Source organism: Manis javanica, chromosome 8 (assembly GCF_040802235.1).
Source record: "Manis javanica isolate MJ-LG chromosome 8, MJ_LKY, whole genome shotgun sequence".
Lineage (NCBI taxonomy): Eukaryota > Metazoa > Chordata > Mammalia > Pholidota > Manidae > Manis > Manis javanica.
The window spans coordinates 112580538-112607313 of NC_133163.1; the positions used below are offsets into that span (position 1 = coordinate 112580538).

The following is a 26776-nucleotide window of genomic DNA, read 5'->3' on the forward strand; positions in this document are numbered from 1 at the left end:
TAGGTCACAAATAAGCATTTTCTCTTCCTTAGATCTTTAAATTTAGCTCCTTTATGGTCACAGTGATATTTTTCTCTTTGTTGAATATTGGCAGGTGTGCCTTTTTTTTCAAGAAAATCTTGAATTAGAGTTAACAGTACAGTAAGTCTTTATAAAACTTCCGTGACTCAAGCAATGAACATTGGCAAAGAACATGCAGTCATTAAATTCATTATCTTCTACTTATAACAGTTCCATAAACCTGTGATTCATATCATTTGCACATATATACTGAATGAACGATTTTAATAACTGCATCTATGATACAGTCTACTTGAAAGAACAGGCATTTTCATTGTTATCCCACTGTGGAAGAAATAAAAAGGAAATAACTTCAGTAAATCTAGATTTTTGTTCTCACATAGCTGGCCCATTGTCTGTCTTGATAAAAACTAACTTTTTCCTATTTAGCTGAAAGTGACATATGTAAAAGATTAAAGAATACTTACAACATGAGATAGATTGTCTTTAGGGTTGCAAATAGATGAAGACATTTCTTTGTAAATTTAAAAGTCATTTGAGACAAAACATACCCAAACTATTAATTGGCCAGTGTCTCGTCTCTTATAAAACTCCTTTAAAACTAAAAAGTACTTGCAATTTTTCAAATGTTGAAATGATTATCTTTAGTATTGTCAGAAAGGTCTTTTCATTCACTGATGATTGCTTGGTGGGTCAATTGAAGATTTTACTTTTTGTAAAATACCCTTCTTAATCTTTTCCTCAAAATTTTAAGCATGATTCCCTTACTTGAAAAAATAATTAAACCTTTCATCTCTCCATCTAAAAATGGTTTTCTTTCTTAAGCAAGAATTCAAACCATTTTCATAGCTGGCCAAAATTATAAGATCAAATTTTTTAATAATCACAGAGGCATTTTTTGTTACATGTTTAATTTTCATTTCATTGACTGATTTTTTTGACTGTTGAGAGGCAACTTTTTAAATTAATACGCATTTGCTGAAAATGATTCAATATTATGTATCATCTTAAAACATTTTTATAACAAAGTTCACTTTGCTGCAGCAAATTTTAATTGCCATTTTTTGTAAAATTTGTAACATACCTTCTCCACTTGATTCTGCTTCATTAGTGTGCCTGCATTTGAAAGTTAAAGCTTTTTTCATTCTTAATTTTTAACCTAGAAAACAATTTATTTATAATTAAGATAACTATTTCAATTTAATGATTACACAGGTATCACTGTAACTCTTGCTGTCTGCATAAAATTTTGAAATAAACAGATTATGGTGCTACATTGTTGCATAGAAAAAGTAACTGGGGTCATTCTGTTGACACAAACTAGATTGGTGATATGCTTATGTGTAATGCTAGAAATGACGTATGTACCCATCACAGACACTGCAGTACATTTTATGTGATGTAATAAAGAAAAGTGAAATAATAGAGTTTTACCAGAACCATAAAGTTGTGTGTAATGGAGAAGTATTTCATACTGCTCCAGTTGTTAAATTTTGTATCAACTGAAATTGTGTTTGCATTTTTTTTTTCAACTGAAATTTTTAAAACTTACCATTCAGTTCCTCAGATGCATTAGTCACATTAGCATAGCTGGAGAGTCTAGAGCAATTTTCTTAACTTTAGTGATGAAAGTTCACAAGGATGAAACAACTAGACTCAGTTAAGCCAGATTCGTTCAGAATGGAGCAAAGATATGTAAATCTTTATTTCGATATATGGAAAGGTTACCTTAACAAATGTAAAATAATTTTATGTTCCAGGCTGAATCCTTGTCACACCAAAAATAATTACTTTGATAACAAAAACAATAGTTATTTTATTTAATTTGAAAACAATTTGAAAGCAACCACATTTTTGTGGAGTTTTAAGGGGTTCACTTTTCAATTAGAAATTCTGGCGTCCTGTAAAACACCTGTGAAAGGTGATCTAAATTTGCTCTTAGATGTCATTTCCCAGATGGACACTAGCATTTGGGAGTTGGCTTTGTTTTGAACACTGAATATTGCTTTATCTGAAATGTATGCATAAATTTATGCAAATATAAAATGAAAATAAAAGGAGGAATTAGAGTAACAACGTAATTTCATTATTCAATGAATGCCTAAGATTCATGGAGGAACCAAGTGTTTTAAGCCCAAATTTACAGCCAGAGTAGACCTTACCCGTCCCATTTATGCTGAGAGGAAGGAAAGAATTAAACCTTTTCACTAATTCAATTCCTTTAGGGTAAATAATTATTCTCCTGCAGTTGCTAGTACTTTGATCATAGAGAAATGATCCAGGGTGTAAAAGCTAGCTTTTGTATTTGTGGAAATGTTAGGGATTGACCCTGGGAACTTGAAGAATACGTTTGAAACTCTAGATTGACAGCACAGATAATCAGTTAACAGAGGGGGATGTGTGTGTTAAATATGTCAGCTACATATAAAATATTTAAAGTTTTTAAAAGCATTCACTTCCAAATAGTCTTCTGTAAATAAAAGACACAAGCCATGCTTTTGTGTGCAATCTTTTCTTTTTTCTTTTTAAAATTATTTACCCCATCCACTTCTCATTTGTTGCAGACTGGTTTCGGATATGTAAGAAATGCTTTTTTTGGATTCTGCTAAAGTTGACCCAATTTTCACTAATTGCCATGCATTCAAAGTTTCATTTGCCCAGAATAGCAGTATTATTGTCATTCTTTGGTAGTTATAATAAGTGGTTTTATACAAAGATGCTGTTCAGAAGACTATATTGGTACTAGCTTGTAGGTTGTTTTTGTTAAAATTGGCCTTATTCCAGGAAAAAAATTGAATGCTAATATATAAGTTAAAGTTTATTATATGTGATTCTTTATATTATTGGCCTATTGACTCGCTAAAACACACTCTATCAAAGAACACCTTAGACATCTTTCTTCAAAGCAGTTACCAGTTTCCTAAAGGATGTAGCCACTATTTTATTTAGTTTTTCTAACACCTCAGAATGAAGATTCATTCTTTTCAACAATCTGAATTCAACTAATCTTTATTTAATTATGTTTAAAATGTATAACTGTATTTTTAGTTTTTATTTATTTATTTATTTATTTATTTAAATGTCCCTACAGGACAATTACCTTTTTTCTGTCTCTTCACTTCAATCTCTCCTTCCCCAAGTCCCCATTAATTTGAGTTGGGAACTATCACCTTAAAGCTTTAGGCTAATGCATGAATAGAATTGGTGCTTTTTATTTTTTTTCCCATGAAAAATTATGTACCACACACACAAAAAAACCCATAACATGTAGCAACTTATTTTGTTTTTGAAGGAGGATTTGAAGAGCTTTTGAATAAAAATGAAAAGAAACTAGTGTTCATTGCCTATGTGGCTTTTTTCAAAAGGCTCTTAAAAAACTTCCATTGTGGAAGATATGTCAAAGAAATAATCAATCTTCCCATGTTTTCTTCCGTCTGCTACTTCTATAGCTTTTCTTCTTCCTTCCTAATTACAGCCCTTTAGTAGAATTCATGCCTCATATAGAAAATTACTGAATATCATAATTCTTCCAAGTGGTAAAGATACCTCAAGACAAATGCTGGACATAGAAGCCACTGGGCATAAATCTGCAAAGAAGTAAAAAGCTAACCTTTTCAAAGAATATTGCTTCTCTCTCACTTACCAACTTTACATTTCCCTGTATGGCTCTGGAAGATGACTGGTTAGCCAGAGACGGGTAAGATTCCTCAAGGAAGGAACAACCTAAGACAGGCACAGTCGCAGGGGGGCCATCAGGTGAGAAATTGGGGATCAACAGAGGTGAGGCTTAGAACCTCACTCCCCCTGTTTTGAGAGAAATCTTCTGCATCCGTGGATGTTTTGTTGCCCTTGTCTAGCTTGGATTAATACTTAGTCTACAGGCACACACCTGATCATCTACATTTGCCCCCTTACAGCACTAAATTATGTTTTCTATCTTTATCTTGCATCTACCTACCACTTCAGCATTTAATTAAAAAAAATAAGGGAGAAATGTGGGATTCACATATAAATCAAGTATAAAAATCAAATGAATAATCATATATGACCTGATTGTTTATAGTTCATAATGCGTGATCAAAACCGAAAGTTTCTGTGATGACTGCCCTTGCACTGTTCACCATGTAAGAACTTATTCACTATGTAAGAATTTGTTCACCATGTAAGGACTTGTTTGTTATGCTTCAGAAGATTGGAGACTGTTGAGGATTAGGCTTGGGGTTGATTAATGATTGTGCATTGAGTCCCCTATACAGAATTTTATTGTTGTTAACAACCATTTGATCAATAAATATGAGAGATGCCCTCTCAAAAAAAAAGTTACCTACTTTGTTGGAAGGATTCAATGAACCATGTTCAAAAAGAGCTGAACCTTATGCCTGGCATGTAAGTGCTCAATAAATATTAATATTAAATAAAAAATCTAAAAAAACAAACAAACAAAAAAAAACTTCCATTGTGGACTCAGGTCCTCTTTAAACTTACCACTGACGGAAACTACCTGCAGAGTATGTGATTATTTTGGCAGCCGCCAGGCCTTTTGGTGATTTCATTACTGTGGTTTCCTCAAGCCCTTTACACACATTGATTAATATTTTCCTTGCAGTTACCGCTGTGATGATTTTGTGGTTAATGACACCAAACTGGGACTGGTACAGAAAGTCAGAGAACACTTACAGAACTTGGAAAAGTAAGTAACAAGCCTTGGGAAAGAAAGGAATGGGATGGGATTGAGGGGCCTTCCAGAATTTTTGAGTAGGATTTTTGTTTTTATGAGTTCTATAACTTCGTCATGTTTTTAAATGTGAAGTGTTAATAAAATAAACTTTGGGTTTGGATATCTGAAACTGTGTTCATAATTAATGGTCGCAGGTCAGTGTTTATTTCATTTAATATTTATCATAAATATGTGATAGCCAAGGGCCCAAGAGCCTGTTTTTTAGTTAGTATTCATCAGTTTATAAGCTACTCAATTTATTTGCAAGGGGAATTTTGACGGTACAAGAAAGGGCAAAAATGACATAAAATCATTGCAGAGTTACTTCTGATAGAAAATCCTTTTCAAATGTATTATGAGGTGGTCTTAGGAGCACTCAAATATATGCATTATTTTTAAAGGAAGTTAGGTTTAATTGTATTATTACACTTCACATCTGTATGATAGCACAAGGTCCTTATTCTTTTCCTTTTTTGTTAGGGGCGAGTATATATCACTTGAAATTACAAGATGCTGTGAAATGCTATGTCATAATAAAGAAATTAAAGTATTTATGTAAATAGAATTTTCTTGCTATACCAAATAGATGATTCAGATAAAACTCACTGGACCTGAAATTCAAACAGTAAATAGAAATCCAAAGAGCCTTAGAAGCTGCAGTGGGTAGAAGCATGGCCCTGGAGTGACTGCTGACCTAGTGAAATCTGTGTGAAGCACCCCTAATTGTCAGGTGGCATCTAATTTATTTTGACAGTTGATGTATAAAAGCTACTGTGAGAACACGCCAAAAATAGGATCCTTTAGCAAACAAATGTAAAGGCAATAGAATATCTTTAAATTGTATATTGAGAGGAAATAACCTAAATTCTTTGAATAAAACTACTTTGGTTAACCAAAGTCTTTATGTATGTCTTTTATTATAAAATCATTGATTAAATAGATGATAAAGCTGATAAGGGAAGAATTGATTTCTTAAAATCTAAACCAGTTAAACACTTTGAGTTTAAGTACTTTTTGGCTTGTCATCTTTTGACTCCTTTTTCCCCCAAAGTGCTTCCTCCCTTCTTTTAATTTGAGCAGAGCAGCAGTTGCCCTATCTAGGATTAGAGACACAGGCATAGATGTACAGACCCAAAATACTTAATTTTGCCTGGAATTGTTACAATTAAACAGGAAGTAGGAGATTCCTGGAGTAACTGATGCAATGTGGTGATGTCAGTGTAAAGATCTTACAAACTCGGTTCTTCTTTATAAAATGGGGTAGATACCAGAATATGTTTTTCACTACTTGCAGTTTTCTCTAAGAAAAGACTATCATCTCAATCTCAAATTCATCAGCACTGAGTCAGAGGGAGAAAGGGGCAATCTAGAACCTGCATGCATTTATGCAATTATAAAATCTTCTCTTTCCATTAAGCACTTCCCTAGGGACAAGGCTTCACAGACTGCCTCGTTTCTACTTCTGCTTGGCCTCAACAAGAAATCTGTCTTGCTGTCCTTTTCCTAGGTTGACCAACAGTACCTAAGTTTATTTTTTTGTTTTTCCAGTGGAAACTATAATTCAAAAACTATGATTATAGTTGCATTTTATTTAACTTTGACTATCTGCATATTCTTACGTCCATCATTATGCAAAAGAACTTTCTGAAGAAGGAAACCTTCTATAATCTGCACTGTCCAGTATGGCAGCCACCAGTCACATGCAGCTGTGGAGCACTTGAAAAGTACTAGTATGACCAAGAGGCTGAATTTTAAGTTTTATTTAAGTTTTACTAACTTAAATTTATGTAGTCACATGTATTGAGTAGATGCCATGTTAGACAGTGTAGATCTAGAGGATTCTGTCATTTTGAGAATCACTGAGGGTAAAATTTCATAACTTGTATTTTAAAAAGCTAAATGCTTTATTTACCAGCATCCCTCGAAATATTGCAGGTTCAGTTCCAGACCATTGCAATAAAGTGAATATTGCCTTAAAGCGAGTCAAATGAATGTTTTTGGTTTCCCAGTGTATGTAAAGGTTGTATTTATACTATTGTAGTCTATTAAGTATGCAATAACATTACATCTTAAAAAACAATGTACATAACCTTAATTAAAAAATACTCTATTGCTAAAAAATGCTAATGATCATCTGAGCTTTTGGTGAGTTGTAATCACTAATCACAGATCGTAATAACAAATATGATAATGAAAAAGTTTGAAGAATGGTGAGAATTGCCAAAATTTGACATAGAGTCACAAAATGAGCAAATGCTTGGAAAAATGGCTCCGATATAACTTGCTTGATGCAGGGCTGCCACAAATCCTCAATTTGTAAAAAACGTAGTATCTTACACATTTAGTAAAGGACAGCAAAATGAGGTATACCTATATATAGGGTAAAACTGAAAGTTAATTATTACGCATTGTCACTAAGTAGTATATGTGTGTGTGTATGCACTTTGTGATTCATCTTACAGAATCTGTGAAGGAATAACTTAACACCATAATATGTGGAATTGGTCTCTTACTTTGTAGTCCCCAGTACTCTGAGAGGGACATATGTACAGTTCTGAAGACATGTTCCCTAAGAATATTTTTAGATTTGAAGCAGCTGACCATCACTAGATCTGATGCTCTAAAGTTACTATAGTTCATGTGGAAATTAAATAATTATATATTTATTTTGAATTAGCTTGGTAATTTTAGAAGATGAGAATGATTTGTCAGGCTTAAAAGTCTGTGTTGGTCAGCGGTAACTTTTACTTCTTTTAGATTAGTTTTCCTGATACATAATAATATTAAAGTGAACCTTTCAAGGATGGAATTCCTTTCTGATAAAATTTAAGCAAATATCTCTTTCATCAGAACATTTTTTGAGTAACTTTTAATTCAGAATTTCTGTACCAATTTGAATTTGTTTTAGAATATTGTTTGCAGCATAGCTGAATCAAATGAATTTATATATGCCTGTATGCCTGTAATTTATCATTCCACAAACTGATTGTATCATAATCTGTTAATGACAAATAAGCAGAACTTATCTTTATCAAATTTAAGAAAGAAGTAACAGTATTTGAGGCTAAATGTTAAACCTCAGAATAATCATGTCCGATCAGGGTTTTTCTTTTTGTTAAGAGGAATAGGTCTTTTTTTAAAAGTTTCACAATTGATCATGCAGATAGACTTAGTGGAGAGGGATCGTCTCACAGACTGCATCTACCTGGCCAGCTCTTCTGGGAAGTGCCTGGTGGTGGCTACTTCTCGTCTCCTACCCTGCTGGAGGAGCAGTGGGGGTTTCCAAGGGAAGTGGAACTCCTTAGTTACTTCAAATACTTGTGGACCGCAGCGGGCCTAACAGGTCACCTCCTGGCCTTACCAAGCAGTCAGGCAGAGCTCCCTACCCTAGGAATTTTGAACAGCCAAGTTTATTTAACCTGCCATGCAGTATTTATGTGTTAATGTCTTCTTGACTTTTGTGTTTTAATAGCTCAGCTTTCACAGCTGACAGGCATAGGAAAAGAAAACTTTTGGAAAACTCTTCATTAAACAGCAAGATATTAAAAGTAAATGTAAGTAATTAAAATTTACTCAAATAGAGGAATTGTTAAGATCTAATCACTGTTTTATTACAACTCTAACATTAATTTTGCCCTTTATAAACTTTTATAAATGTATGCCTTAGATTTGGAATATTTTACAAAATGCTTGCCACTGTCTAATGATTAATGTAACTACCTACCCCAGTGAGTCCGTATGTCAGTGCCTTCTATCAGAGATGCTTTCTTCCTTCTGTTAAAGGTCCCTAGTGCAAATGCTCTGAGCCTGAAGGTTTGTTAAGTTTTATTTCTTAGGATTTTATTAACACAGGTTCACCATGAAAGAATATTTACTCTTTCTGGAACTATGCTACCAGATGTATCAGTCATTAAATGGATTAACAAAATTTAAAGATCACTATATATTTTTAAATACACCAGTAATTTTGCCCTGCATCTGCCTCTCTGCTGTCCTGCTTGTGTTTAGTCATGCACTTCAAGTGTTAAGATTTTGTGGGAGAAAGAGCTAAAGTGGTCCCTGGCCATCTGAATTCTGGGCAGAAAGGCTTTAGGCTGGATTGACTGGTAGAGTCACTTTCCTGGTGTAATTTTCAGAGGTGTGATGTATTTGTAGAGCTAATCGGAAAACCAAGCTTTAGCATTTAAGGGAAGTTCAAGTAGTTTTAAGATTGATATCCCATTGCTAGGAAAACATGTATTCATTATTTATGCATGCGTTAGAGTTAAATATTTGGTGTATATATTTTTTCAATTTATAGTAGTTAATTTTAATGGGATCTTAGATAAGGCATTAAGTCTTAACCTTTAATTCTTTTAAGGATCTTTCTGGGTTTTGCACTGTGTGCTCCATGGTACTTATTAATGTGGATTGCTTCATAAGCTTCCATGAGGTTGATACTAGAGTTTCAACGATTGGCCTTTGCTTTGCTTTGCTGTTCGAAACTGTTGGCCTTCTCATGGTGGTACTGATGGTCTTGTCTATTTTACAGGGAAGCACCACTGCCATTTGCGCCACAGGTCTCCGGAATTTGGGGAACACTTGTTTCATGAATGCCATCCTTCAGTCACTCAGGTAATGCTACAGTTAGAGCTTATGTATCTGAGGTTAGTTTCTAGTGGAATAATTAGGAGCAAAGGCTCTGGGTTCAGATTCTGCCTGTCACTAACTAGTGATAAGGCTCCGGGCAAGTTACTTCAATTCTGTGTGCCTTAGATTCTGCATTAGTAAAGTAGGGATAATCTACCTCATAGGGCAGTGGGGAAAATTAAATAATATAATTTCTATAAAATGCTTAGAACAGAACCTAGTGGTAACTAACTGTCAGCAGTTAACTATTTCCTACTGCCTCTTGATAGGCGAGGGCAGAGGTCAGCCCCCTTTTACAGTGAAAGGCCACATGGTAAACTTTCAGTCTCTGCATGCCACCTACAGTCCCACATTTTCTCTTTCCCCTCCCTTCTACCTGTATTCCACTTTTAAACAACTCTTTAAAAAATAGAACTCACATTAAAAATGTAAAAGCGTACTTGCCTGGGGCCAGATTTGGTCTGTGGGTCATAGCTTGCAGACCCCTGAGCTGTAGGGGACCTTAACTCAGTCATTAGTTGAGTCTTAAGTATGTTCGTAAGATCAGATGTTTAGAAGATCTTCAAAATATAAAATAAGCAGTAAAAATAAAATAGCCAATGAGGCTGAACTAAGTAGTATAGAAGAAATTATTTTGAAAAGTTGTGTGCTTTTAGATTTTAGTGAGGTGTCAAAGACCAGAATAAATGATCATCTCAAGGCCACCTTATTAATAAGGAGCAGAAGCCATCTGATCTGTCCTTAAAGGTACTGTCTCTCGGCTTATCTGGTCCTGCTGCAGTGAGAAATTCTAGCCACAATGAATTGTCCTTATTACTCCGTATGGTGTATCTGAACAACATAGCTGGTTTCATGGTTTGTTTTTATTTGAGGAAATTAGTGGATATCTGAGAATAAGCACCCTGAAAAGGCAGGAATGGTGACAGCTGTTTTTTTGGGGGTGGATTGAGGATTTCTTGAGCTTTTGTTTAAGCTGTTTGGTCATCTTTTGCATTTGTTTATATTGTTTTCTAAGAGTAAATGAGGAAATTTAATGAACTCAAGAAATTGCATAAGTACACTTTGAATGAGAAATTGAAAGATGACATTTTCAAAAATTCACATGTAGGTTTCATAGACCTTTCTTTATAATCCTAGTAAATGCTTTCCTTTTTTTAAAAAAACAATTTTCTTCCCTTCCTTTTAAAATAGTAACATTGAGCAGTTTTGCTGTTATTTCAAAGAACTGCCCGCTGTGGAATTAAGGAACGGGAAAACAGCTGGAAGGCGAACATACCACACCAGGAGCCAGGGGGAGAACAGCGTGTAAGTTGCGGGAGTGAGCGCTTTCTGGCTCTGAGCTACAGAGCGGATGAGTGTGGGTGGTGATTTATATTACGTTATGTGACTTTATAGGTACGTATGTTTTAAAAAACTCCTAAAAATTGTTCTTAAATATATCTTGCTGGTAATTTTAATAATTGCTGCAATTCTTCTAGTTTTATTTACCTGCTTGGGTGGGATAAATTTAGCACTCTATTATTGAGTCTTTGTGCATTTGAACATTCTAAAATTGACATCTAGATACACAGTTCCAGGTGTAGAACAGCACAAATATCATTAGTCTTTGTGATTGATTTGTCTTAGAGTGTTAGCTAAACGCGTCTTGGATAATAAAATTAATCCGTAGTCATCAAATTCAATACAGGGCAATACAGTCAATTTTTAGTTGATGTGAAGAGGAAAAAAATTAGTAAGTGATACTGAAAACCACTATATATTCAGATTTAATGCAGCCATGCTCTATTTGGGGTTCAGAAGGCCTATCATATTATCATGATTATATGGGGGCACATCTTTCATCTATTGACATCACTGAAATAGGGTCATGATCTGTAACCTGTGTATATTATAATGTGATGTCAGCCCTCCCGTCCCTACGCCCGCGCACCCGATCCGCAGGTGTTCCGGAAGGGCCATCTTATGATCCGACGCTGCTCTGCCTAAATGGCAGAGGGAGAATAGGATAAAACATGTCAGAATGTGTCATGTAAGGGTAGAGTGAAATATGGGGGAACTTTAAAACCAGGCTTGGGAGCAGGGATGGAATGACATCACTAGAAGTACTGTTTTAAGAGTTTACTTTGTTAGCAGCCTACAGGGTGACCCCAAAGTGGCTGCATTCGTGAGGACTTCACCCTTTATAGTAATTGGGTTGGATGGGATAGCAGTGAAATAGAGGAAAAAAATACATGTGCACAAAAGTTAAGGGAAGAATTACTAGTACTTACGCAGTAGTGTCATTTAGGGTGTAGTTACAAATGGCAGAAATTGCCTCTGGCCATGTCAGGCAGAAAAAGAATTTCTTTAAGGTCTGTTGGTGGGCTAACCATCACTGGGACTGTGGACACTCAGGGCTGGAGTCCAGGCACCCAGGACCACGGTCGCAGTCACCGCATGGAACTGCCCCATAAGGACATGGCGGCTTCTGCTTCCCAGTGTGGCACCAGCTTCCTGTTGCCCACACTGCTGGCTTGGATGCCCCTGCACTCCAGATGATGCTCGTTGCCACCAGAAGGGACTGGGCACTGGCCCAGCTTGTTTGCATCACTAACTCCTGCCTCCAGTAGGCAGAACCCAGGCCCTTTACCTGAGTGCTGGCTGCGAGGGGAGCTGAGGAAGCAAGTTTCTGGCCTTTCGGCTTCCATAGTGGGAGGCGGGCTCTGACTTTCACCAAGACTCTGAAGATGGGGAAGTCAACCACAGGAAGAGGGTCCAGGTACGAGGAAGTTAAAAGAATGAATTGTATCCCAGGGACCTACTGGATAGCAGGGGTTGAGAAACAAGGCACTGAGAGTCTCTTGAGTTCGATCAGGTGCCCAGGAGAATGGTAGTAGCTGACAGCAGATACAGTCATTGAAGCTGAGATGTGTCAGTTAAGCTACTTGCAGAGAAAGCTACAATTAATAGTGACTTAAACACCCATGGGTTATTTTCTCACATAAAAGTTAGAGGTTATCCATGTTGGGCTGCTTCACAGTCATCAGGCTCCTTACCAGCCTTCTGTTCCCCCAGCCCGAAGGGGGGACTCTCACCCACATGCCCAGGATGGTCAGGTGTTCCACTCATTTTGTCCACATTCCAGGTGGAAGGAAGAAGGAAAGGGTTAATAAGGATACTTTTCTCTTAAGGAAATTTCTCAAGAAGTTGGACACACTCAGTTTTGTATTTCAGGAGTTTGTGTGCCAAGCAAAAATTGGGAATTCTATTTGTACGAGAGAAGAGGAGAATAGATACTGGGGACAACAGTAGGGAGAGTACAGAGAGTAGGTTTTCTGCACTTTGAGTTATAAGTGACAAGAGGACATCCACTAGAAAGTTACTGTGGGAAGCCTGAGAAACCTGAATAAAAGTGGTCATGAGAAAATCTGGCTTGTAGGTGTGAATTAGGGAGTCACTGGTAATGAATTGGGTGTTGAAGCTTTGTGGCCAGACGTACTCTCTGAGGCAGAGATGAGCAGATGGTCACACACTGAGGTCCGGGAAGTGCTCCTAGGGAGGGGCAGGAAGGAGAGTGCGGAGATGGGGATAGAGATCCTATTACTTGTTTTAAGTTTTAAAAAGATGTACATTCTTAATTCAGTTTGTAATCTATTCACTGCTGTATTGTACAAGTATGGCAGTATTTTGGCACACTCAGAGTTCACCATATGGTCAAAAAACCAGTTTGTCAGGAATTAGTGCTATTCATACAGGTTTTTGAGATGCTTTTACTTAACCGTTAGACTTCATTTAGAAGAGCCCAAACCCTTTTCATGTTTTCATTTGTTATTTATTATGAATTGTAGACAATTGGACATTATGCATTGAAATAGTTGCCTCTCACTAATACTGAAGATATCGTCCCTTCCTCTTTTCCAGGTCTTTGGTGGAAGAGTTTAGAAAGACGCTCTGTGCTTTGTGGCAAGGTAGCCAGGCTGCATTTAGCCCAGAGTCCTTATTTTATGTTGTCTGGAAGATTATGCCGAATTTTAGGTAAGTAGTATTTTATTAAGGATATTGAAAACTATATTAGTCTTTACAGTGTTCCTGAAATAATTTCCAGTGATGTGATGGTATTCTAAATATTAAGGACTTTTTTTTTTAAGGAGAGAACAGAAGTTGGATATATCTGGCTAGACATATATGTCTAAATAATAGATAGATGTTAGAAATGTCGTTAACAAAGAGTAGGGTATTTTGTTATAAAAACAAAGGCCTAATAATTTATATGCTCTAGGAAAACATACTGGACAAGATTTCCTTGACATACACAGTCTCGTTATTTCAACTAAAAGAAAAAAATCCAGGTGTAATCATAGAAACCCATAGTATTATGATCACTCTTCTGGTCTGGGTCCTGAAGGTCTTAGAATGATTGGGTAGTCAAGGCCATTGAGATGCACTTTCCAGAAGGTGGCTGGGCCACATCCTTAATGTGGCTGTAGAGTCTCTGTGTTTTCTGTGCTTTCCTGCTTGAGTAGGGAAACAGCCCTGCTCAGAGGAATCTACCTCTTTTCCTAGGTCAGATATCCCTGTTGGGATTCAGGTAATGACAGATTTGGGGCACTGCAGGTAGGCAGTGGACAGCAGCTTTGGCCACTTTCTGCTGCTTTTATCCATGGTTCTTACTAGTCATGATTTTGGTACCTAATGTTCATCCCTCTCTCAGAAAAAACCAACATGGTGTAGTAAAACTGAGCAATGTATCTTGTTATTCTATTGCCTAATAGTGGTTTAGATATATTGGTAATATAGAGAAGTGTTTAAAAGGTAATATCTTAAAGAACTGTAATTTGTTGCCTTACTGAAAAAGCATAGCCTTCAGCATCTGTTGTGATTGACTATTATACCCTGGTCTTTGTTTTGAAGGACACTTCTTTTATATATCATGCCATTTAAATGTCCTCTCAGGAGAGACTAATTCTGTAAGGATTTTAGACTTTTTTGACTCCAAGTAGGAAAAGTACAAATGACTGTTAAGTTACCATTAATCAGATTTGGACTTAATATAAAATTTCTAACATAATCACCTAGACTCTTGATAGGGATTTAATCTTTGTGTTTTATTATCACATAGAATAGTTTCCATTTATTGAATCCCTACTGTGTAATTTTGTAGTTTTGATAGTCATTTTCTGCAAGCCTTTTTTACTCCGTGCTTTCCTTAACATGATTTTGTTTTTTTGCGTAGCACTTTAAGTATTTCATATCTAATCATTAAAAAACACAACAACAAAATTCCCATCAAAATTAGGAAGCATTAGCCTCATTTTGAGAAGGCAAAGCTGAGGGAGAGGAGGAGCAGCCTGTTCAGTCTGACACATGCAGTTAAGTGTTAGGACCAGAATTAGAGCCCAGGTCGTTTCAGTGATAGATGTGCTAACAGTAATTTGTCACGTGCCTGAGTGACAACTAACTTGGTCCACACGGTGGCTCAGGTCCCTTATCCTTAATTGGAAGTTAACAAACATTATGAAATGTCCATTCAATAAAATCCTGTTTTTCCTTTAAATCTGCCCACATTTTTGCCCTTTCTAGTTTTTATTGACCAACAGTGAGCATGATTTAGTTTTTTAGCTGCTTAATTTTACACATTCTGTTATTCCTACCGGTGAAGGGAAAGAATTTTTCAAAAAGGTAACCAGGTTGAGGAATTTGGCATGGAGTTTCCTGTGTTGATTCCTCACACACATGAGTTCTCAGATTTTCTTAGTGACTGATGACAGTAGGATGCCTGTGCATTCCTAGCAGGGCTTTCTCTTAGTTCTGTAATTGTTGAGATTGTTCCACATTTTCATGTAATCAAAGAAGTTGTTTTTGTTGGTTAGATCTAGGTCTTGCGATCACATGACAGATAAAGGTTTGGTGCCAGATCACTGCACAAGGCCTGGTGTGAGACAGGGATAGGGCTTTCTTACAGCTGTCACTCCTACTGGGTGTGTGGGATAAAGTTCTTACAACCACACCTATGTGGAACCGCAGTGAGTCTTGAACTATGTTTCTATTATATTTATAATCCCAAAGTAAAATTTTTTTGTAAGGCCCATTTTCCTTGACTGCTATATGACAGTGTCTAGGGAATTTGATCCCTTGGAATGAAATGAGGGCACTGAAATACAGACATGCATGTAGAAGTAGGAACAACTTTCGTTTATTAAATAAAGCAGAAAATAATCTACTCTAAATATAATCAACAGTTTTGGATGTAGAAACCACCAAAACTATTCCTTCTCTTTTCACTCAAACCAAAGCCAGTGACACAGAAGGGAAAATGTTCCAGAAGTTTGACCTTCCCAACGCATAGACCTGCTTCCCACACTTCTTATGGCTCTTTAGTATGCCCAGCCTTTTCTGTCCTTTTCTTTTTCATTAAAAATACCTCATTTTTTTTGTTTTTTTTTTTGAGAGGGCATCTCTCATATTTATTGATCAAATGGTTGTTAATAACAATAAAATTCTGTATAGGGGACTCAATGCACAATCATTAATCAACCCCAAGCCTAATTCTCAACAGTCTCCAATCTTCTGAAGCATAACGAACAAGTTCTTACATGGAGAACAGGTTCTTACATAGTGAACAAGTTCTTACGTGGTGAACAGTGCAAGGGCATTCATCACAGGAACTTTCGGTTTTGATCACGCATTATGAACTATAAACAATCAGGTCAAATATGATTATTCGTTTGATTTTTATACTTGATTTATATGTGAATCCCACATTTCTCCCTTATTATTATTATTATTATTATCATTTTTTAATAAAATGCTGAAGTAGTAGAATACCTCATTTTTTTTTAAAGGAAAATACAAATGGTTCAAAATTTCAAAACAGATAAAAAGCAGATGCATGAGTTTTTTTCTCTTACTCAATCCCCAGCCATTTTGCTTTCTGGAGGTAACCACAGTTACTAGATTTTTTGTGTATTCTTTCAGTGATATTCTGTGTGCATATATACAAGTATATGCATGTGTGTGTTATTTTTAACATAAATGGTAACGTATCTTTTTTTCCTACTTGGGAGATGATGATTCATGTTAGAATATTAGTTGCTTTCTCAGTCCATTTTAATGCTGCATAATATTCCATTTTATGGTTATATCGTAATGCATATAATAGTCCCCTACTAATGGTTATATAAGTTGCTCCTTATCTTTTGCTTGTTCCCAGCAGTGCTGCAGTGGATAGTCTCATACATACATATGCAAGTATCTCAAGGAGGAACTGCTGGGTCAAAAGATGATCTGCAAGCCTTTTTTCACTCCTTGCTTCCCTTAACGTGATTGTGTGTGTTGCCTCTGCATCTGTTTGTCATGTGCCTCTCGCCCACAGTGTTTGCCTTGTGGAGCCCACTTCTTTCTGTAGAATCTGGCTTAATGCTCACACTCTCCAGGAAAGTTTCTTGACGACTCAAATCAGGTCATGGCATTTATTCCCTTGCGTCTCATATCACTTAATGTGCTGTTTCTACTCTCATGAATAACAATTTAGTGTATTTGCCTTGACGGCCCAAAAGAGTTTTAGTTTTTTTTAAAATCAGTCTTATTGTAATTAATGTATAAAAGTGGGTGAATAAATTGCTGAAACTTTATTCTATGCTAGCTATTCTACTTGGCTTTGTAGAAAATGTAAAAGATCTTTGGAGACAAACAGGTCTTTGCATGTAATCTTTTAATTTATCAATCTTTTTAGGAATATGTAAATACTACAAAATATTATGCTGTTATTTTATATTTAAGCAATAGTAGTTCTAACTAGGAATTTTTGCTGTTGTTTTTTGTGTGTTTGTAGATCAAACAAGCACTTTTGTCATTTTCATATTCTGGTGTTTTTGTCTAGAACAAACTCAAGTCACCATTGGTGCCACACACTGGATAGGAATAGATACATGTGCAGATAATTTGGATGAAACAATAAGTTAAAATTCCTTTGTGACTGTTAAAGATATTTTAAATATGAACAGAATCTATAATTCTAGTGTTTTAGGTATTTTAGAAGAAGTTTGTTCTACAAAGGTAAAATCTGATTCTGTAGAGATACTCCAGTAAAGATATTCTTCACTGGACTTTGCCACTTTACACTTTATGTACTGGCACTGCCAAAATGTAGTGAAGAGTCAGTAATGGACAGGCATATGTCACAGTTATGCATGTCGGGGCATCACATGAGTACTTGTGTGTGTCTGCATTCTGTAGTGTCTGTTTCATTATTTGAAGTGTCTGCTTTTCACACTCAAGCCAGTTGAAAAGTAACATTTTCTTTTTTCATCTTTTATTGGAACATCTGTTTTTAAGATTTGGGTAAATAAGGCTTGTCTCATTGCATAAAACTTGTGAAGAGACAGTGTCCCCCATGTTCCTATACACTTTACCTCAGTAGCATCCCTCTTTCCCAGCCCCCTCACTCAGAAGGAATGCTTCCGGATCTTTTTTAGTTTTTTTAAATTTGTAGCGTGCTTTCAATTATTTCTCATAGAATCTTTATGATGCAGATTTTCTGTAAACATTAACAAGGTGGTAGTCTTATCAAGTGAAGGTTTATCTAAGTGAATATAAGGAACGGTGTTAAAACCGGAGCCACTCTTACTTCCGTGTCTTCTTTTCTCAGTTTTCTCTGTCAGAGAGGTATCAGTTGGTTCTTTATGAATCAGTTTCCTCACTAATTCATAAATAACCTGTTGAGGTGATATTGTTGAAATAATCTGTATACAGATATTAGGTTATTTTGGTGAGAGAGAACTTATTTTTATATATGATAGAATTTCAGATATGACCTAAAATGTAATCTTAGCTTTTGAGTCATGAAAAAAAAAATGTGTTGAAAAGTTTAAAGCACCTTCTTAGATACATAAAGAAACTACAAATTTGAAATATATTTGACCCTTGAACAAACATGGGTTTGGACTGCATGAATCCATTTATATGTGGATTTTTTTCAATGAACATACTGGAAAATTTTTTGGAGATTTGTAACAATGTGAAAAAATTTTCTTCTCTCCATCTTGCTTTAAGAATGCAATACATACTACATATAACATACAAACTATGCATTAACTGTTTTGATTGGTAAGGCTTCTGGTCAACAGTAGTTAAGTTTCTGGCGAGTCAAAAGTTACACATGGATTTTCAACTACACTGGGAGTCGGTTCTCCAACCCTCATGTTGTTCAGTTGTTAGAGTCAACTGTATTTTGTCTGTGAATTTTAACATTTTTATTTATGAGTCTTAGGAGAAATACTTAAACATATATTTAGCTGCTGAATAGTTCAGAAAAAGTTACAGTGAAATGCTAAAGGGACTTCTGACTTAAATTCCATTGATTGGGCAGATGGTTTTCATAATTTATAATTTCCAGGCGAAATTTTTGAAAAATGGGGGCAATGTATAGATTGGAAAACTGGTTGAAAGAAATTTTGTTTATGGAACCACTGCCTGGAAGAGTGGTGAAAGTTTTGGCTCAATACCAAGTCAGAAAAACTTGTCATTTAAAGATAAATTAAAGAGACCCCTCCATGCTGGCAAACCATAGGCAGAAGTCTTTTTTTATTTTTTTATTTTTATATATTTTTATTTTGGTTTCATTAATCTACAATTACATGAGCAACATTATGGTTACTAGACTCCCCCTATCAGCAGAAGTCTTTTCTATCCATAGTTTAATGAAAGTACTTCATATGTCATTGATTTATATACATAAACCTTTGTGACCTCCCAACTGTACAAGCTTCATTTTCTATCAGCCTTCATTACTATTCAGTGTCATTGATCTGTATCAGTATAACAATTTCATATATATTTCCTGTCTGAATATAGTATAAGAAGTGATCTAGGACTATATTGCTATTATATAGTCAAGTTTAAACTAGACCATAATATATATGTGTCAATGTATTCTTAAAGTATTTATTTTAAAAATGTCATTTGAAATCAGATTGGGATGCAAGTAAAGACTGTTAGATAACTTTAACTCTTCAGATAAAGTTTTTCTTCCTTTCACCTAGTATTTACAAATTAGAATCTGAAATCTAAAGAATTAGTTTAAATTTCTTATTTCTTACAGTAGTGATTTAGACCTTTTTTTTTTTGGTGAGCGTAAGATTTGAAATTTTAACATCTGAGCATCTTCTAGAGAGGCCACTTGGGATAGTGGGAAGATTCAGAGTCCGTCCAGGAGACGTGGGTTACAGTCCCCATCTCTGTTACTTTTTTGTTCCTGGACTTTAGGCAGTTCATATACCCCCTTGTTTTGGTCCCTCAGTTTTCCTCATCTCTGAAGTGAGGTCAGTTAAAATCACTACAAGTCCAATTAGCTCTAATATTCTGTATAAACTTGTTTTTAAGTTGTAGAGTTTTTCCTTTAGAAATTTTACATATGAAACATGGAACTAGTGGGAATGAAGGGTCAGAGCAGCTCGCTTGCTCTGAGTACAGGGCTGCAGCCCTTTCCCTACGTTTTGCCTCCTGTGTGTCTGGCTGGACAGGCAGAGCCTCCCCGGTGACGGACTGTTCCTGCTTGCTTCCAGGGGCTATCAGCAGCAGGATGCCCACGAATTCATGCGCTACCTTTTGGATCACCTGCACTTGGAACTCCAGGGCGGTGTCAATGGTGTTTCCCGCTCAGTAATTCTTCAGGAGAATTCTACTCTGTCTGCAAGTAACAAATGTTGCATGTAAGATGTAGTTTCCTTTTTTTTGAAGGAAGACCTCAGGCATTCCTGTTGGTATTTTTATTAGATTTACAATGGAAGGTAAAGTGTTTTCCTGGACCTTTGCTAAAACTTTTGTGCACCTGAACTTTATGACCAAATGGACTAGCATGTGCCTCCTGCTTGCAGACTAGAGGCATCTTTTGTTTGCATCTTGGTTTCATTCTGGTTGTTTTTGGTATAGATTATTTTAAAACTTGAAAAAACAATAGAAAATCTTACCATTTAGTACTTAAAAATTTTCCTTCAAGTGTACTTAGTAATGCATGGGAGTCCTAGTTTTTGTATGCTAAAATAATTATAAATACAAATGTTCACTAAAAACAAAGGCTTAAAATATTTTGTGAATTTTCTTAAACCCTCATTTTGGACTTGAATTTTCCTAAAGCATATCTGTTTTTTAATTAACTTGAGGCATTTCTAAGTTCTCAGAACTTTTCATCTCAGTATGCACAAAATAAACATTTTGGATTGCTTTCCCAGGTATTGATACCCTAAAATATACAATGAGACTAGAATATTTATTTGCTTGAGGTAGGGATGATTTACTGTTATTTTAGCCTGGTTTTGGTTAATTGTAGTCTCCTTTTGTTCACATTTTTGAAAAGTTTTGTATTGACCTATGCAGGAAAGGGATTTACAAGATGAACACCCCAAAGAAAGAAAAAAAAGAGTAAGTAATATCCAGGGGTTGCTGTAATATTGCCTGGCAGTCCATAAATCTGATTCAGTGTAAGATCAGGTCTCTTTAGTGACAGAGCAGCCTCCTAGCTAATCTGGCTGTGTTAGAGAAGAGCAACCACATGAGTTTCCCTACTTCTCAAAATGTTTGGCCCTCCAGGTCCTAGTAGCTGTGATTCCAATCAGCATTCAAAATAGACAGGGAAGGACCTGTGAGCTGGTAGAATCGTTCTTGTTACTGGCACCAAATTAAAAATAGTATTAAATGAAAAATTGTTTTGTATTTTATGATGGCATATTCACTTACAAAGCATATTGAACTGGGCTCTACCGAGGATGTGAAGTGAGAGGGTATTGTCCTTACTGTTTTGTTTGATGTCCAGGGTGTCCTCATGCAATCACTTTGTATAACAGTCATAGGATATTCTTTTTGTAACTAATGAGTTTCCAATATTCATCCATAACCTTTCATGATATTTTAAGAATGTTAACTGCAAGTTCCATCAGTGAGTTAGGAACAGAAAAAAATTCAAAAATTCAAAATTCAGGTTTCCTTATATTTCCTTAAATTCGTTGGAGGAGACATTGCAGGCTCTAAGAATTGTATTTGCTGAAACTACAAAAAAGGTCTCCTGTGCAATACAGTGTTTACTTAAAGATCAGGGTGGGAATGGTAGAAATAAGTGGCAGATGTGTTTTTAGTACATAGAAAATCGTTAGTGCTGGTATAAAGGAGCCAGCAGTGTAAAAGCTTGTCCAAGTAGCCAATATCTAAACATTCTTGGTGTGCAGTTATAATAAACAAGAGCGATTTTGAAATTATTTACAAATATTGTTTTAAGTCATTGTATACCTAAACTTAATGCCACTTACATCAGATAGCCGACTTGATTGATATTCTTCCCTTTAAGGAAGAACTACATTGAGTTTTAATGTGTTGCTTTTGAATAATGTAGTTTCCATTTTAATTAAAAGGCAGCACTGTATGTGAACATCGGCATGAAAGAATCAGTCATAGTCCTTTTTTTTTTCTTTCAAGATTTTTTTGTGTATATGTCCTTTGTTTGTGACACAGGTATTAAGCCTAAAACCTGAAATGGCTGTTGTGTCTTACAGTTCTGAATGTATCATCTCTTTTGGTTCAATTTACGTAAGCCATATACCTTATGAACAACTTAAAAAAAAATTAAAGCTGTAGTATATTCTTTTGCCAGTAAAGGAAGGAAGCCCTTACTTAGAAAAGGAAACAAACTTCTAAAATCATAGAATTGCTTGGGTAGGTTTTGTTTCTCAATGTCGTAGATTTAATTTGGAGCAACTCAGAAAATATGGTTCAGTGTTGTAGGAGTATTATTGATTGCAAGTGATAGAAACCGCCTCAGATCGCCTTTAGGTGAAAAAGAGCATTTTACTGGCTCAAGTAATTGCATAAGTGTACAAAGGTTAACACATATGTGTTGGGTGTAGACTAATTAATGTTAGAAAACAATTGAAACATTAATACTATATTGGCTAAATTATAAGAAGGAACATAGGGTTAAGAGCAGCAGCTTAGACCAGGATCAGCTATGTGACCTTGGACCAAGTAAACTTTGGACCTCAACTTCCTGGTCTGTGAAATGGGAATAATTGCATCTACTTCTTCATGGATTTAGTATGTGGACAGTACGTAGGATAGAGTGTGGCATACAGGAAGTGCTGTAAAACAGCATTTGGGTCACTTTCTTGGTTGGTCTTGTATCTGTTCTGCATCCATACTGTGGCATGTCATGCTGCTGTCAAAGCGTGAGGGACAAGTTCAAGATGCTTACTTAGGGGAAAAAGAAGCAAAAGGCAGGTATGATCCTAATAATTATGCTAATAAAATAGCCCCCAAACACCGTAGGGCTTTGTTTTTGGTAAACACTTTTCTAAAAGGACTGTACATAGATACTTCATTTCATCTTCACACCAGGCCCAGTCTGAGGTAGATAAATGGTATTCCCGTTACACATCTGATGAAGTTGAAGCCCAGAATGGTTACCTAACATTAGGACAACTGGTTTTGTATTGTGCTTAAAGTGGTGTGTTCTTGATTTCCACAAGGAAATTACTTAAAACATTCAGTGAAATTTTTAAAAGGCTTGTTGACAATGACATCAAGCACTTCTATTATGAAGTCATAACTCCATCAATAATTACTAAATATGTGTTAAATTTCTTTACCTCTTTTTCCCTCAAATCTGACAGATGATCGTTTAAACAATCTAAAACTATCTCCAGTGAAGGGTGTTTTGAAAGTAAAGTAATTGAGACAGCTCCCTGTAATAGGACAGGCCTTGCAAAGATCCAAATACAAGGCAGTTGTCTTCTTTGAGGGACATATTTGGAAGGGCGGTAGGGTCCTAAGTATAGGCATGTGTGAGACCCGTTTGTTAGCAATGGCAAATGTCCAGTATTAGTTACTTTTGGAGAAAGTAATGGGATTGGAAGAGGGTCTGGGGATGGGCCAGTCAGTGGCATATACCTTTTATTTAGTATAAATCTGTATAGCTTTGAAGTTTTTATTATTGCATAAATATAAATGATATACATATTCCTCCAAGGGGAATCACCTATAAGAGCTTTTACATATAATTGTTTTTTACTGAGATATTTTCCTGTGTGGTGATTCTCTTTAGAAATGGAGCATCTACAGTTGTCACAGCTATATTCGGAGGCATTCTCCAAAATGAGGTGAACTGCCTCATATGTGGGACAGAATCTAGAAAGTTCGATCCATTCCTAGGTAAGGCATATTTGGCAGTGTGGGGATATGATAATACCGTAGTTAAAACTTTTAATGTTTCTTTTGAAAACTGAGATAAAGTTTAAGAGTACATCTATTTTTGAAATTATTTCTTGAGTGTAGTTACGCCTCTAACAGCTATTTTTCTATTTCAAGACCTTTCATTAGATATTCCAAGTCAGTTCAGAAATAAGCGCACTAAGAATCAAGAAAATGGACCAGTTTGTTCATTACGAGGTAAAGATACTTTAATCTTACAATTTTTTTTCTGCCATAGCTGAATAGATAAGTTTCATCTCTGTGTGCTATGTTGTCAATTGCTTTAATATATTTGTTTTTAAAGTAACACCCAAATGTTTCTTCCTGTATGTGCCTGCCAGATAATAGGGGAAGCATAAAATATTCCTCGCCTTTCTATTCTTTTTAATACTGGTTTTAAAATCGAGAGTATAACAAGACTTTTTCTGGCTTAATGAAATAGAATTTATTCTATAAATATCCCACTAGTATCCATAGGAAGAAAGAATACTTAGCAAAGTTTTCTGAATTGCGGTTTTTATTCTTTGATTAATAGTCTGAGAAATCTATTTATTTGATGATTAATAGTTTGAGAAATCTATTGATGACACAACTGTTGGTTAAGCCCGAGGCCCTGCTTTTAATGGCATTAAAGTTCACATTTACTTTGGGAGATTTGAACAAATTTTTTCTTTGATAAATTAACTTAGTCCAGGCAATGACTAATTGTTCTTGTTAGTCATAAAAGAAGAAACTAGGATAGAAGAAAAGAAGAGGACCTAGTGGGTGTTCTATCATTATGTGACTCTACACTGTATTGTATAATAAAAGCAGTTCTTTCCTCTTCCTTCAGGTGTTTTAGGGAGTACTGTCATAATGATGTATTTATATGGACACACACATATAATCTTTTCCCACAAAGGATTCCATTGGTCTAAATAAGACCTCACTGTCCAATATAGCAACCATGAGTCAGTCACAGGTAGCTGGCAAAATGTAAAATTAACATAAAGTAAAATTTCAGGTGCTAACTAACCACATGTGGCTACTGTATTGGACAGCAGATGCAGAACATTTCTACTGCATAAAGTTCTACAGGAGAGAGTTACCCTAGAATCAAATTATCCTAGTAAAAAAAGTAACTTCCCGCTGGGGCAGAGAGAGACATGCCTGTCACGGGCGCACGTGCAGCATTTGGCTTGCTTCACGCGGAGCAGCAAGGTCTTGCTTGTTGTACTGTTACTCTGGCCATTTCTTGGAATCTCTCAGGAATGACTGTCAACGACACTGGACTACTGTGAGAAACAGAAACAAAGCAACTCCAAGTATGAAAACATCTTGTACTTTTCATTTGTTCCCCACCTAGGCAACAGTGTTGATTATCTCTTTTGAACAGGAATACAGAAGAAATTTAAGGAAGCCCTAGCCACTCACTTCCCCCTAAAATATATGGCTATATTTCTCCAAAACTTTTTTTAGCCTATTTGAGATGAAGAGAATATCACAATATGCTTAATATCAAATGTCAAGGCATTCTCTTTATGGCATGTGAATAGAAGTAAAATTTAGACAGGAAATCAATGAGAATTAAATTATTAAAGGAATTTGAGAGCCTTAAATTATGTAATCCAAATTGGGTTATGGCTTCATCTTCTAATTTTTTCAAAAAGAAGAGTAATAATGATGTTAAAAAGTGCTGTTCCTCAATATAAATACAAAGATAAATATTTAATACAAGGATATATATTTGAACCATATTTCCTAATGTTTAACAAAACCCAGTAAGTCCAATGATCTTTGGTTGGAAGGCCCAGAGACACTGGTTTGTTCGGGCTTCTTTCCTTCCTTCCACAATGCCTTCCTATGCAGAATTGGTGAAATACATGGCTCTTAATCGCCTCTACAGCATTGCACTTATTGCCTTTTCCAGATGTTTTAATACTGAGAGACTTTCTCTGCTTGAGACCATCCAGGAGGAAAGTATAAGACACAGCTTAGGTGGGTGCCTGGTACTGCAAACAGGAAAAGTGGCCAGTGGGATTTGCCTCACATTCCAAGTAGTGTTTTCTTACTATAGCCTCGTTGAAATCTGATGTGATTGGTGTTAGCATCCTGTGGTGCTTTAGGGTTTGGCTGGGAACATACTTCCTGTATTCTTAGCTGGCTTTCCTTTGAATTCTCGGACTTGATTTTTATTTTATTAATGAACTTACTGTTGTCTTAAAGTAGAGAATGGGGAGTTACTGGACCATATCTTTTTGTTTACCACTGTTATCATTATCAATTATGGCACTACTTTTCTTGGACATCTAAAGTGTGATGCATTTTAGTTGGTTGATACGCATTTCTTTAGTAACTAGAGGTGGAGATATGTGATTACCTGATAAATCTTGCTTTTACATGCTTTGTAAGTCTACTTGGCAAGAACTACTTCTGTGCTTTTTGGATCTGTAAGTGTTAAGCTTAGTTTTTTCATTTACATAGGAAAGGTGGTGGGGAGAAAACCTGGGATTTGAAATTAACAAAAGTATGCCTATTATGAGAGCTTACTAATCCTAGTTCTAAAACCTGACAAAGATACTATCAAAAAGGAAAGAAAATGTAGCCTCATCTTACTAATACTACAGATGGAAGAAAACTAAGTATTAGCAAAAAGAATCCAATACTGTACTAAATAATATTCAGAGGTCAAGTAGGATATATGCCAATAATGCAAGATTGATTTACTATTAGAACATATAGTTTATTGGGAGAAGACAAATGAAAATGCCCAAATAGGTTTTGATAAAATTCCAAATCCACTACTGATTAAAAGAAGGGAAAAAACCCTCTTTTAACTCTTATTAAAGAGGAATAGAAACATTCTTAACTATGATGATCGTTGATAGCTTTTGATGGATAATCCCCCAAATTAATAGTGACGCACTAATGCTTATAATCAGGGACAGCCAGGAGGCCGCCTACTGATAAGGAAGGCAATAAATAAGGAAAGAAAGAAGAGGAAATCAGCATTTGCAGATGAATTAATCACATACCTAGAACAGTTGGAAATTTCATGAGAGTGTTTAAAAGCAGGACTGGGCTGGAAACCTGCTTTTCTAAGCCCTTGATTAAAAAAAATTTAAATACAGACAAAAGCCTGCATAAACAGAGCTGTATCATATTCTTCGATGGGAAGACCCAAGATGCTAGAGATACCAGTTTTCCCCCCATATTAAT

General features: G+C 35.7%; 1 protein-coding gene across 3 annotated transcripts in view; it reads left to right on the plus strand.

Moving 5' to 3' along the window:
* The window catches only part of USP3 (ubiquitin specific peptidase 3), a 93798-nt gene that overhangs the window by 38963 nt on the left and 28059 nt on the right, over positions 1-26776 (plus strand). For 2 of the 3 annotated variants that reach the window (XM_037004183.2, XM_037004187.2), the window contains 9 exons: positions 4628-4711; positions 8211-8292; positions 9270-9352; positions 10559-10672; positions 13268-13381; positions 19909-20055; positions 20720-20764; positions 23433-23539; positions 23696-23776. In XM_037004183.2, the coding sequence (XP_036860078.2) occupies positions 4628-4711; positions 8211-8292; positions 9270-9352; positions 10559-10672; positions 13268-13381; positions 19909-20055; positions 20720-20764; positions 23433-23539; positions 23696-23776 (857 nt within the window). The remainder of the gene's footprint in view (positions 1-4627; positions 4712-8210; positions 8293-9269; positions 9353-10558; positions 10673-13267; positions 13382-19908; positions 20056-20719; positions 20765-23432; positions 23540-23695; positions 23777-26776) is intronic. The other variant, XM_037004184.2, reaches the window with a different exon arrangement.